At 40.9% G+C, this 14523-nt stretch overlaps 1 protein-coding gene across 2 annotated transcripts; it reads left to right on the forward strand.

The window, feature by feature from the left end:
- The first annotated feature begins 897 nt into the window (after nt 1-897).
- Nucleotides 898-14249, forward strand: LOC311148368 (transcription factor CP2-like). Of its 2 annotated transcripts, XM_084185317.1 has the most exons (18): nt 898-1243; nt 1718-1955; nt 5389-5540; nt 5668-5744; nt 5898-6003; nt 6223-6329; nt 6519-6671; nt 6811-6921; nt 7199-7287; nt 7498-7546; nt 9948-9974; nt 10666-10710; nt 11145-11238; nt 11368-11458; nt 11593-11696; nt 11889-12031; nt 12246-12297; nt 12399-14249. In XM_084185317.1, exons 2-18 carry the CDS (start codon nt 1834-1836, stop codon nt 12434-12436), a joined length of 1560 nt encoding a protein of 519 aa, XP_084041443.1. In that variant the 5' UTR covers nt 898-1243; nt 1718-1833; the 3' UTR covers nt 12437-14249. The 2 variants fall into 2 exon arrangements, with proteins under 2 accessions (XP_084041443.1, XP_084041444.1); XM_084185318.1 differs by lacking the exon at nt 9948-9974.
- The last annotated feature ends 274 nt before the right edge of the window (nt 14250-14523 follow it).

Consider the following 14523-nt stretch of genomic DNA (forward strand, 5'->3'; position numbering starts at 1 on the left):
TAATCAGGAGCACTTCTAATTTCCAAATCTACGGAGTTTACACTCAGAGGAGCGTCACTGCTCATTTTGTGGCCCTTAAAGAGTATGGTGCAATATGTATGTTCAATATGCAGCCCTTACAATTCTTAAAAGTCTAAGAAGGGGGGGACCCCTTTAGGTATAAAAATATTATTTGATAAAATATTTAATTTGGCCTTTACTACTATAGCCCATAGAAACGCATTGAATAACACATTCATAAAAGGCAAAAAAGACAGTCAAAAATGTTATCATAAGGAATAAGGTTTTGAAGTGTCTGATTTGTTTAACCTTTTTTTGGTTACTACATGATTCCATATGGGTTATTTCATAGTGTTGATGTCTTCACTATTATTATACAATGTAAAAAATAGTAAAAATAAAGAAAAACCCTTGAATGAGTAGGTGTGTCCAAACTTTTGGCTGGTAGTGTATATATATATATATATATATATATATATACATTATAATGATATATATTTTGTACACATATTTAACCCCTTATTTTTTGTTGCCACAAAAATACCTACATACTTCCATTCATTTGAATGGGTTACCTTTATAGGAGTCCTGTGACAGTTGTGGGGGTCATAGAGCAAAACTGAGAACACCATCCATGTTCGTGAGAGTCTCCCCTTTCTACAGAGTGGTCATATTAGTTAGTAGTTCTATATAAACAAATAAATCACATAATTTCTTATAGAAATACTTTTGCATTTTTTTTGTATGATAACTAGTATAAAACATATCGATAATTGTGCACATTTCCATAATTTCTCCCCTAATTATTAATCTACAAAGTATACCGGATGGGACTCTTATTCTGAAGGATTCCAAAAATTCATGACCCGGAAGTACTCAGTTATTATTGCCTGCTTCACAGCGGTGAAGGAGCTTGCGGAAATTAGCTATTTTTCTAGCTAGGTAGCTGAATAGCTAGATAAACAAGCAATTATATATTTTTTCGTGACTTGTGTTTGTATAACGATATATTACAGATATAGTTTAATGCAGATTTAACTAACTACCTTATACGACTTAATTAATGCTCGTTATATTCAAATAATCGGTGTCCACAGGGCTGCTGTCCCGAAGAGTAGCTAGCTGGCTAGGTAGCTAGCTTATGTTGTTTATATTAGTGCGAGAACGAGGGAGCAACTGAGACATGGAATGCAACGGTCGCAGAGTTAGATACAGTAGCTAGCCAATTTACTCGGTTTCAAAGGTAAGTTCGATGGCTAACGTAATCTAATTACTAGAAGTGTTATCATAATCTAACTTCATATTTAACACAAACCGATTGTGCTGTGTTGACCGGTTTAGTAGTTGTTAACGTTTAGCTAGCTAACATTCATTCACAGTCAAGTTCCCCAGTATCGGACTAAACCACGGTGGAGTTTAGTCTGCTAGGTCCCCAGCTACTGAGCTAGCCAGCTAGTATGGGTATGCCCCATGTTCATAGTTAACAATGTTACATTCACGATTACACACAGCATATACGTTATCAGTCATTCAGAAGTACCTGTCTGCTGTGATTGCTTTTTGTTGTCCACACAATCTGGAATCGCTAGCTATCTATCTATGATCTGTCAATTCATTTGCTAGGCATATATTAAAACAAATAGTCTTTACACTCTCCTGGCTAAGATGACATATAACGGTACCAAACTGTGTATGTATTATGGCTTTTCTCTTCCAGCTTGGTAGCAGCAGACATCTGCCAGGCTGTAAGAAATTAGCAGTTTGGAATTTTGAGGCCAGGGATGAGAATTTGACATAAGTTCGACTGGAATCAGTTTCACTATCTTCGTCGTCATGGCTTGGGCTCTGAAGTTGCCGCTCACTGATGAGGTGATTGAATCAGGTCTGGTCCAGGACTTCGATGCCAGTCTCTCTGGCATTGGACAGGAGCTTGGAGCTGGGGCATACAGTATGAGGTATGAATCATCATTGGAAGTCTATTGAAATGCATTGATATGTTAGAATTGAAATAAATATTACCAAAGATTTTTATAACTAACCCAAGATAGACCAGAGCCTGTCGTTTCCAATGGGAGCAAATTAATCATAGTGGACAGAACAAGCAAGGAGGTAGGCAGAGCCAAGCACAAGCTAGTGAGAGACTATTGGCGCGTTGTAGCATTTGTTTGCGTATTTCCATTAGGGAACGCTACTGTGTGAAGTGCGCGTGTGCAATAACTAAATTCGCCCTCGCACTCCTAAACAACGCAGTTTTTAAAAACTTTGGCAAAGGGTGAAGTCTACAAAACACAGTCCAGTCTGTTTGTTACATATTCTAGTTTTGCAAACAGAAAACTGTATGGAGATCAAATGATTAATCGATGAGAAAATGTGCAGAATGTCTGCCAAAATCACTCTCGCTCCATCTTCTCCCACTGCCAGCCACTGGCCTTCCTCTCATCACCATATTTGGTAGTGAGTGGAAACGCCAACCGGATGCTTCACATTTATACATCTGGTGAAATATCTGGCTCATTGTTCTATCTGTGATATGACTTTGGCTTTGTCAGTGGGAGAAAAAAACCCGGTATTATTTGTCTTGAGGAGTAGCCTATTCTAGAATACAGTGAGGGAAAAAAGTATTTGATCCCCTGCTGATTTTGTACGTTTGCCCACTGACAAAGACATAAATAATAAATAATATGCCATTTAGCAGACGCTTTTATCCAAAGCGACTTACAGTTATGCGTGCATAAATTTTTTGTGTATGGGTGGTCCCGGGGATCGAACCCTCTACCTTGACATTACATGGGCCGTGCTCTACCAGCTGAGCTACAGAAGACCACCAAATGATCAGTCTATACTTTTTATGGTAGGTTTATTTGAACAGTGAGAGACAGAAGAACAACAACAAAAATCCAGAAAAACGCATGTCAAAAATGTTATAAATTGATTTGCATTTTAATGAGGGAAATACGTTTTTGACCCCCTCTCAATCAGAAAGATTTCTGGCTCCCAGGTGTCTTTTATACAGGTAACGAGCTGAGATTAGGAGCACACTCTTAAAGGGAGTGCTCCTAATCTCAGCTTGTTACCTGTATAAAAGACACCTGTCCACAGAAGCAATCAATCAATCAGATTCCAAACTCTCCACCATGGCCAAGACCAAAGAGCTCTCCAAGGATGTCAGGGACAATATTGTAGACCTACACAAGGCTGGAATGGGCTACAAGACCATTGCCAAGCAGCTTGGTGAGAAGGTGACAACAGTTGGTGCGATTATTCTCAAATGGAAGAAACACAAAAGATCTGTCAATCTCCCTCGGCCTGGGGCTCCATGCAAGATCTCCCCTCGTGGAGTTGCAATGATCATGAGAACGGTGAGGAATCAGCCCAGAACTACACGGGAGGATCTTGTCAATGATCTCAAGGCAGCTGGGACCATAGTCACCAAGAAAACAATTGGTAACACACTACGCTGTGAAGGACTGAAATCCTGCAGCGCCCGCAAGGTCCCCCTGCTCAAGAAAGCACATTTACAGGCCCGTCTGAAGTTTGCCAATGAACATCTGAATGATTCAGAGGAGAACTGGGTAAAAGTGTTGTGGTCAGATGAGACCAAAATCGAGCTCTTTGGCATCAACTTAACTCGCCGTGTTTGGAGGAGGAGGAATGCTGCCTATGACCCCAAGAACACCATCCCCACCATCAAACATGTAGGTGGAAACATTATGCTTTGGGGGTGTTTTTCTGCTAAGGGGACAGGACAACTTCACCACATCAAAGGGATGATGGACAGCGCCATTTACTGTCAAATCTTGGGTGAGAACCTCCTTCCCTCAGCCAGGGCATTGAAAATGGGTCGTGGATGGGTATTCCAGCATGACAATGATTCAAAACACACCGCCAAGGCAACAAAGGAGTGGCTGAAGAAGAAGCACATTAAGGTCCTGGAGTGGCCTAGCCAGTCTCCAGACCTTAATCCCATAGAAATTCTGTGGAGGGAGCTGAAGGTTTGAGTTGCCAAACGTCAGCCTCGAAACCTTAATAACTTGGAGAAGATCTGCAAAGAGGAGTGGGACAAAATCCCTCCTGAGATGTGTGCAAACCTGGTGGCCAACTACAAGAAACGTCTGACCTCTGTGATTGCCAACAAGGGTTTTGCCACCAAGTACTAAGTCATGTTTTTTTGCAGAGGGGTCAAATACTTATTTCCCTTATTAAAATGCAAATCAATTCATAACATTTTTGACATGCGTTTTTCTGGATTTTTTTGTTGTGATTCTGTATCACTGTTCAAATAAACCTACCATGAAAATTATAGACTGATCATGTCTTTGTCAGTGGGCAAACGTACAAAATAAGCAGGGGATCAAATACTTTTCCCCCTCACTGTAGGCCCTATCATCTGTATCAGTTAGCCTATAAAGAGATGGTGGCTGTCGCTCTCTAGCTGTTTTTCCTAGTGTGTTTTCAGTGAAGCGAGAGCGTCAGCCAAAGAACCTATTAATATTGAAGCTGTAACGTTGGTTAAGGAATGCATCCCTCAGGTGGAAACAGCCTACTATTTACTTTATGTGTATTCCATTCTGGAATAGAATGCATTTAGAATGTATCATATTCTCAATGTTGCTCAATTGTCTCTCCCATACTACAGTTTATCATTTGCCTACTTTCTGTGTTAGTGGACAGTGCAGCTTCTGAAAATATTTCTTGGTGGTGGTGTGTATGTCCAAAGGTGTTTTGTGTGTTTTCGTGAACACATCACACACACATTTAGTTTTTTTGCTACTAATTCACATGAGTTAGGCTGCATTCATCATGCATAGGCCTAACCTTCCGTCAGTTCTCTCTTGAGGGTTGTTCTTATGCCAGAAAAGAGTAGGCCTTATTCTCAGTCAAACTTGGGAATTTGCAGAGTCAGGAACAGTTTTTGTGTAAGGGATACAGCTCTCTCTTTCAGACTGCTCTTTTGTTAGTTTTGTAAGTGTTCTGTTACATGATACTAAAGTGCCTGCAAAGTGCCTTATTGTCAGTGACATTCTAATGTTGCGCAGGAGGATGAGATACCCAGGCTGGATACCGAGGTAGTTGATTGTTCTGCACAAGTTTTTACCATCATAACTAATTAACTGTAAAGAAAGAGAATGTTGTAAATCACTTCTCCTTTTTCCAGTGGCTCCTAGTGATATATTTATTTACGCCTACATTTATTGGATGGGTAACAGAATTTACAAAGGAGTTTATTTTAAGAAATTCGCCTCCTCCCTCAGTCTCATACTGGGGAGATCCAAGGCCTGTTGAGTTGTTGTTTCAGACAGATGTTGATACTATGCCAATATCATGTGCTTGTAAAAGACGTTGGCTTGCCAGTTCATTGACCATGTTGTCTTGTGGCTTTTTCTCCAGTGATGTGCTGGCCCTCCCCATCTTTAAGCAGGAGGAGTCCAACCTGCCGCCTGACAGTGAGAACAAGATTCTTCCTTTCCAGTATGTTCTGTGTGCAGCTACCTCGCCTGCCATCAAACTGCACGATGAAACACTTACCTACCTCAACCAAGGTTAGCATCTGTCTGTGTTCCATTTTCATGATTGTGATTTTCTTGTGAATTTGTTGCTAATTTAAAGAAATTGTCAGAAAATGATGTGGTATGTTTATGAACTAAAGCTTAGTTCTTTTGATTTCAGGACAGTCTTATGAAATTCGAATGCTTGACAATCGGAAAATGGGTGAACTCCCAGAAATCACTGGCAAAATGGTGAAGGTAAGATGAACAAGAACACAATGAGTCATGACCAAAGGCATGAGAGTGAGTATTTGTTTGTCTGGGCCTGTTCCTATGCCATAATTTCCCATGTATTCTACCAATAGTGCAGGTACTTCCTGGTTCCTCAGTGATGTTTCTGTGTGTCCTCAGAGCATCATCCGAGTGGTCTTCCATGACCGGCGTCTTCAGTACACAGAGCACCAGCAGCTGGAGGGCTGGCGCTGGAACAGGCCTGGAGACCGCATCCTCGACCTGGGTAAGCTCTCTGCCTCTGTCTTGGAAGGGTATTGGACCACTCTGGGTGAAGAAGGACTGAAGGGGGCTGCTTTTAAGACTCTGGCACTGAAATTGCTTTAAATAACACAGAGCTATATCTTCACTGAATGAAATTATGGTTGACAACAGGCTGCATAACGTGTAGTTAGTTTGCTCACACAATCCTTCTGATAACTTGTCTCGCGTTGCTCCATTGCAGATATCCCTATGTCAGTTGGCATGGTCGACCCCAGGGCTAACCCTACTCAGCTTAACACGGTGGAGTTCCTGTGGGACCCGTCAAAAAGAACCTCGGTTTTTATCCAGGTAGCATGATAAACACAACCTCATGGTTGTTTTCATAATGCTGGTCGTAGCTTATCATCTAATATCAGGCCAAGGCTGTCTTAATGGAAACAAATGGTTTTCAAGACAAATAGAGCTCTCTCTCTGTTTTTTATTGAATAAAACAACATCCACCAGTTTTCAAATAGTCATGACAATTCCTTGTTTTAGGTTCACTGCATCAGCACAGAGTTCACCATGCGGAAGCACGGGGGAGAGAAGGGCGTGCCTTTTCGCATCCAGATTGACACTTTCAAAGAGAACGATGGTGAAGAGTATACAGAGCACCAGCATTCTGCCAGCTGTCAGGTCAAAGTCTTCAAGGTGAGAAGAAAGTCTGAGCAAAAACAATGAAAATGGGTTAACTTTTGTCATTGAAAGGTACGTTAGATGTTAGCTTCATTTGATCCTCGTCATTGTACTATCCATAATAAACATAACGACTTTACCTCACCTGTGGCAGCCTAAAGGTGCAGACAGGAAGCAGAAGACAGACAGAGAGAAGATGGAGAAGAGGGCGCCTCAGGAGAAGGAGAAATACCAGCCATCCTATGAAACCACCATCCTAACAGAGGTTAGAGTTAGTGTGTTGAGTGAATGGGAAAAGGGATGGAGGAAACTGTTGGATATGGAGAGGAAGGTGTGTGGCAGTAGTCAGTATGTCTAAGTGATGAAGAAACATGAACAAAATGATGCATAGTATTTGTATAAATAATTTCATCATAATGTATAGAAATGATGTACAACACAGGATTTATTTCTGAAATCAAGAACTAACATCTGGAGAGAGCTGGATTATGTAAAGAGCCTAGTTCCCTCCCTACTAAAATAACAGAAATGTTCTCTTGCAGTGCTCTCCCTGGCCAGAGGTCACCTATGTCAATAACTCCCCATCGCCTGGCTTCAACAGCTCACACAACAGTTTTCCAGTGGCAGAGGGGTAGGGATCAGGACATAAACATGCAGCCTGTTCTGAACCACACTGCTTCCATTACAAATTGTTAATTTTGGTGTATATGTCTATTTATGAAATATTATGGGGATGCAATGCCTAATACAACAGTTTTTTTGTTCTATTTGGGAATTTCTGTCTGTTTTCCATCTACTCCCAAAAGTACATTTTAAAGTACCTTTTCTCTGTCCTTCCCAGAAATGGATCCCCCGGTCACCAGCCAGAGCCAGTTGTTCAGGTGGCAGATGTAAGTACTTGTGTCCCTTCCCCTTGTGTGTCCTAAACCTACCCATGGCTCATCATCTCCTGTTCCATCCCTTCTCACTAACCCCCACATCTACATGTTTAATGTCCAGCTTCTTTCACATAACTGAAGTTGACACATTGTGGTCATGCTTTGAGTTCATGTTTTGCATTTCCTGTTGGCAGCAGCACTAGTGAAATACTGTAAAAAAAGTGTCTGTAGTGGGAGATTCAACTAAACTGAAAAAATTAGGCTGAGAATTACTTTGCAGTCATTACACATTGTTTTATTTTCAAAGCAACACACACTTTAACATGACATCATCATTAGGTTTTCGCATGAGAGAGCTGTCCATTTGTGTACCCGTTTTCCATTGATCACATTTGCATGTAGTCAAACATATTTAACAAAATAATGAATATACAGTACCAGTCAAAAGTTTGGACACACCTAATCATTCAAGGGTTTTTCTTTATTTTTACTATTTTCTAAATTGTAGAATAATAGTGAAGACATCAAAACTATGAAATAACACATGGAATCATGTAGTAACCAAAAAAGTGTTAAACAAATCAAAATATATTTTATATTTGAGTTTCTTCAAAGTAGCCACCCTTTGCCTTGATGACAGCTTTGCACACACTTGGTATTCTCAACTAGCTTCTCCTGGAAGGAGTTTCCACATATGCTGAGCACTTGTTGGCTGCTTTTCCTTCACTTGTGGAGGCCAGGTCATCTGATGCAGCACTCCATCACTCTTCTTCTTGGTCAAATAGCCCTTACGCAGCCTGGAGGTGTGTTTGGTCATTGTCCTGTTGAAAAACAAATGATAGTCCCACTAAGCGCAAACCAGATGGGATGGAGTATCGCTGCAGAATGCTGTGGTAGCCATGCTGGTTAAATGTGCCTTGAATTCTAAATAAATCACTGACAGTGTCACCAGCAAAGCACGCCCACACCATCACACCACCTCCTCCATGCTTCACGGTGGGAACCACACATGCGGAGATCATCCGTTCACCTACTCTGCGTCTCACAAAGACACTGCGGTTGGAACCAAAAATCTCAAATTTGGACTGATCAGACCAAAGGACAGATTTCCACCGGTCTAATGTCCATTGCTCGTGTTTCTTGCCCCAAGCAAGTCTCTTCTTATTATTGGTGTCCTTTAGTAGTGGTTTCTTTGCAGCAATTCGACCATGAAGGCCTGATTCACACAGTCGCCTCTGAACAGTTGATGTTGAGATGTGTCTGTTACTTGAACTCTGTGAAGCATTTACTTGGGCTGCAATGTCTGAGGCTGGTAACTCTAATGAACTTATCCTCTGCAGCAGAGGTAACTCTGGGTCTTACTTTCCTGTGGCGGTCCTCATGAGAGCCAGTTTCGTCATAGCGCTTGATGGTTTTTGCGACTGCACTTGAAGAAACGTTCAAAGTTCTTGACATTTTCCGTATTGACCTTCATGTCTTAAAGTAATGATGGACTGTCGTTTCTCTTTGCTTATTTGAGCTGTTCTTGCCATAATATGGACTTGGTATTTTATCAAATAGGGCTATCTTCTGTATACCACCCCTACCTTGTTACAACACAACTGATTGGCTCAAACGCATGAAGAAGGAAAGAAATTCCACAAATTAACTTTTAACAAGGCACACTTGTTAATTGAAATGCATTCCAGGTGACTACCTCATGAAGCTGGTTGAGAGAATGCCAAGAGTGTGCAAAGCTGTCATCAAGGCAACGTGTGGCTACTTTGAAGAATCTCAAATATAAAATATATTTGGATTTGTTTAACACTTTTTTGGTTACTACACGATTCCATATGTGTTATTTCATAGTTTTGATGTCTTCGCTATTATTCTACAATGTATAAAATAGTAAAAAATTAAGAAAAACCCTGGAATGAGTAGGTGTGTCCAAACTTTTGACTGGTACTGTATATGGCAATACTGTTTTGTACTTTTCTGAATTGGTTATCTTTCTGAAATTCTTTGGGAAAAGTAATGGGGATGCATGGAAAAGTCGCGTCAGATTTGGGTTAGAATACCAGACTACTTTATAAGAACCTGCAGAATGAGAAATGTCATAAAAAAAGTTGGATAGGTCCATTTGCTTTGACTAGTGCAAGCGTTGTGATTTCACATTCATATGTACCTAGATCCCAGTTATTAATACATAGGTAAAACATGCCCTTTGTTTTTCGGTCCATCAAAGTAACCATTTAACTGATGCAGTAGACTATCGTCCTCCATAAAGAATCTGTTGTATGACGCACATCCCAAATGATTAATATGGTTAATAGATGGAAACAGACATCCATGTCCCTGCACCTATAAGTTCCGTTTTATAAAGGGTGTGTACACCTTTTCTCCCTTCTTTCTCCCGCATTGTTATCCAATATAGATTGAAAGCTGTCTGACTGATACGATTGTAAGTTTCCAACATTTTCTAAATGTCTGACTCTGATTAAAGATGCAGACTTTATGGTTTAGACAGACTCAAACAGAATGTGGGAGTGTGCAATATTCACTGATGTATAATATATCATCTTTAAATTATTGATTGCACTTATTAACCCTATTACTTGCTGTCTGATAATGCTGATAAGTATGTATCCAGTTGTTTTGGGTAGTTTGTAATCATTTTTAGGCAGCAACATCTACCTTAACACTCCCTAAGGCCCTCTTGAATTTTTGACATCACAAATAAGTGGTGTCTGTGTCAAAGAAGACTGTAATACTAGCCTGAGTGCCAATCTGTTTGTGCCTTCATGCAAACGCTTTGTCACTCATTGGCAATTGAGTTGGCAAGAGCACAAACAATTCTGGGACCAGGCTACCTTAATACTCCAAACACTTGTACCAGCATTTATAACATCACCTCTACATGATGTACGTAATAGTCATGTAAACTAGTTTTGAAATAAATGCAGCGCAGAGTGTTTATAGCAATAGGATGTATTTTGACAATAGCCTCACTGTTTGCACTGTCAATATCACCCCCTGTGTTTTACCCCCATTTTAGACAGGAATACATAAGCAAGGTTTTTGGGGGCTTGGGGAGGTTTTGATATATGATGATAAAATATAATTTAAAAATTGAGAGACATTCTGCCTTACAGTTGTCGTCCCATCTACTTACAAGAGACAGTGAAAGTGTCCATCAGGTATATATTAATTTATTTGATGATTTTGTAGTTTGAATGTTGAATTGTTTTGCCTTTTTTAAAGCAAAGGTTGGATATATATTGCACACACTTCTTCTCTGACCAGGCGCCGAACATATCTGTTTGCGTGTATGTGTAGAACAATTGAACAAGAAGACAAACTATTTTTATTTGATTCATTCTTTGTGTGTTTCTGTGCAGAAGTGGATAACTGCTACAGTGGTATTCTATCTACTCGGACATTGTACTGGATCTTTATTCCTTCTTTCAGCATGTTGTGGGATGGGTTAGCTCAGAGAAATGGCTCATACCTGGCTGTATATATCTGACCTTACAGTGGAATTGATTGTATGCTTTTAAAACCAATCCAAGGTTTAACAACATCATTTGATGGCTTTTGCGGTGCCTGTCTGTCTCTCTTTTGGAACAAACAGAATCTGTTACCCGCGGCAACACCACAGGATGCTCAGCTGTGGCTCCATAGAAACCGCTTTTCACCATTCTGTCGGCTCTTCACTAATTTCTCTGGTAAGAAGGTCAATATATCATTTCTTGCAGTGAATTTATATTCTCAACTTTGTTGTCATGTTGTGGAAGTCAGTCTAAAATAATATCTATATTCTTTACGAGTATTAGGCTGATTATTCTATGTTCCAGGGGCGGATCTGTTGAAGCTGACCAGGGAAGATGTTATTCAGATCTGTGGGCCAGCAGATGGTATTAGGCTGTTCAACGCACTGAAAGGACGGTTGGTGTACTTCCTTACCACTCTACTTCTATATTGCAGCATTCATACTGCAAAATGGAAATGCCTATTGAATTTGATCAATTATTGAGTGTGAGAAGTTTCTCGTGTCATCTTATTTCTGTGTGTGCGCGTAGAGTGGTACGTCCCAGGCTGACGGTGTATGTATGCCAGGAGTCCCAGCAGGCTCGGGAACAGCAGCAGAAACAGAACGGAGACACAGCTAGCAGCACTTTTTTCGGTATGCTTGTGTGTGTGTTATCTATATACAAAGCATTCATAACACATGCTTACTTACTTATGGCGGCGCAATTCGCCAAATGATGGCATAATGATATCTCTGATGTTATGGCATAATACACTGTTAGCTACATACGGTGTTATGAAAATGATTGACAATATATCCCTGTACACGTCTTGTCTTCTTTTGCAGTGTACCATGCCATCTACCTGGAGGACTTGACAGCAGTTGAGCTGACCGAGAAGATCGCTCAGCTATTCAACATCTCACCCAGACAGATCAGTCAGATCTTTAAACAGGGACCCACTGGTATACATGTCCTGGTCAGTGATGAGGTAAGGCTGTCTTTAGTCTACATTTGTGCGTCCGAAAAGGCACCCTATTCCTATGTTGTGCACTAGTTTTGCTCAGAGTCTCAAAAGTGGTGCTCTACTGAATAGGGTCGGATTTTAGACACAGCCTTTGTTCCTGGATCAGTCTGCCTTAAGGCTGAGTCCTAATGTGTACACTGTTCCTGGCCTCTAAGATGGAATCTCTTGTTTCTCACAGATGATTCAAAACTTCCAGGATGAAGTATGTTTTGTTTTGGACACAATGAAAGGTATGAGAGCGTCATTCAAGCATTTTCTTTTACCACAAATATTGGGGAGTATGTCTTTGGTGTCACCCTTCATGACTTGGGCTCTGTTTCTTTACCAACAGCCGAGACGAATGACGGCTACCACATCATCCTAAAATGAAGACTGTCTGGGGGATTGCCTAACCCCTACTCTGTCCTTTAGACCCAACCCTGAAAGCCCCTCTACAGCCTCGGCTCCTGATGTTCCTGGACTGTGCTGAAGATGACCTGTTCCATTCTCTAGAGGCCTCTGCTATGGGGAATGTTTGACTGAAGCACCTTGCCCATCCTTGATACCTTACTGTCTTTTTTAAAGGAGTGACTGACTCTATTTGAGCTGCCATATTGAAGCAACACTCTCCAGCCTCCTCCCCTGCTAGAAACCCTTTTAAAACGGTTGCATTTTCCTGCTTTGCTGATCATGTGTTTGAAAAAGAGAATGGAACGGGATCCACGTCCTGTTTTTAGAATACAGTCTCACATGAAACGGGATCCACGACAAGAGATACAGAGTGCTATACATTGGTCTCCAGTCGCCATCTCCTACTGCTAGGCTGCCTTGCTTGACACCAAGGATCCAGTTTGTGAGGACTGTTGCTATGGTTACATAGCTACGACACAGGAAAGAGAACCTTAACAGGAAGTGGTGTCATAATAGATAATGAAAGGGACACCGGCAGCCTATGTCCTTTTCTCGTTTGGGTAAAAGTCTGTCCTCCGTCCTCTGTTCTCTCTCTCCTCCGTGACCCGGAAACCGATAAGTAGTCAAGGAGTGTGTCAAATTGTTAGTAGGCAAACGGAAGATGATCCTCCCCTCCTCAATAGCCTCCTTTTGGCGAGGAAGCACAAGTGTATCCTACCGCAGAAGAGTTTTGATATCTCCCACACCCCCTTTGAATCAGCTGTTGTATTGTCAGAGGAGAAAAGCATGCACACATTTAAAAGCGATATGCTACTTTATCCTTTTATCTATAAAATGTCTTGCACAACATTTATTTTGGGATCCACCCCTGTAAACGTAATTTGCCTGATGACGCACGACTGGAGAAGGAGCTTCTTATTTCAAACAACTACATTTTCGTCCACGTTCAATCTCCTCTCCCTGATTTACCTTTTTCAAAAGGAGTCGAGAGAGGACGGAGGAGAGGACGCAGGAGTTGAGCAAATCTAATTGAGAAAAGGCCCATGAGAACCCGTCTCTGTCCTCTTCCAGTGAGTGCTGTGCTCCTGTGAAAGCCCACAGTCCTGTTTTCCTGTGTCCTCCTCTATTACTTGTGAGAGAACATCTGTGCAGCTTTTCTAGGCCTTTGAACACTGTCAAGACCGTGTCAGTATACTGTTCTGTTCATCATGATATGGCCCTCAATTCCCCGAGCCGACTAGGTGAAGAATCTGTCGATGTGCCCTCGAGCAAGACATTGCTACTGTAAGTCGCTTTGGATAAGAGCGTCTACTAAATGACTCAAATGTAAAGGTATACATTAATCTGATTGACACACTGTCTTTCTTTATTAGTGACCACACAACTTACCAGTCTGTCTTGCCCGCTATCCCTACTTACATCACACTGTATTTATCACTTTACCATCTCATTACAAGGGTTTTGGACAATTCTCAAACCTTTATTTTAAGTAGATAGTTGTTTAAAATATATGAATCATGTCTTACTTTTGGCAGTTTTATAACCTTTCTAACAGATGTGTTCCTACCTTGTTTAGAGAACCACTCTCTTTGCATTGTTTTTGGATATTGCCACTAATACATAGCAGTGGGTTGTTTAGGGCTTGCTAAACCTGCATGTGTAAACCTAGAGTTGGTTCCCATTCAATCAAGTTCAACTGAACGCTTCCAGAATATGAATGGCTTGATATTTAGATGTTGTCCAGCTTTGCCCCTCGCACAAGTCATCAGAACGATTAAACTAGTTACCCATACATTGCCTGTTTGTATCTTTCTGTAATGCATAGCTTTGTGTGGACACCATTGAGAAAACAATGTTTTTTAATGTTTTTACATTTTATTATTCCTATATTCCGCAAGCTTTTGCGTTCTGTATAAGCAGGTATTTTAAGCCTGAAAATAATTCCAGAGTTAACCGTGAATGTCTTAATATTGGCCAAACATGTAATGTTGATTTATTTGAATACATTGAATGAGTTTGGTCTGTCCTTGGACTCCTTGTTGGGCACAATAGCTGGATAAGTATAA

The sequence above is a fragment of the Coregonus lavaretus genome, assembly GCF_964263955.1.
Source record: "Coregonus lavaretus genome assembly, chromosome: 20".
Taxonomy (NCBI): Eukaryota; Metazoa; Chordata; class Actinopteri; order Salmoniformes; family Salmonidae; genus Coregonus; species Coregonus lavaretus.

Excerpts from the sequence above, each read along its gene's own strand:
- LOC311148368 (XM_084185317.1), top strand. The coding sequence starts at position 1,834 with ATGGCTTGGGCTCTGAAGTTGCCGCTCACTGATGAGGTGATTGAATCA. Across the intron at positions 7,547-9,947 it reads CAGTTGTTCAGGTGGCAGAT|ATTGAAAGCTGTCTGACTGA; the intron begins GTAAGTACTTGT and ends TATCCAATATAG. Across the intron at positions 12,298-12,398 it reads TGTTTTGGACACAATGAAAG|CCGAGACGAATGACGGCTAC; the intron begins GTATGAGAGCGT and ends CTTTACCAACAG.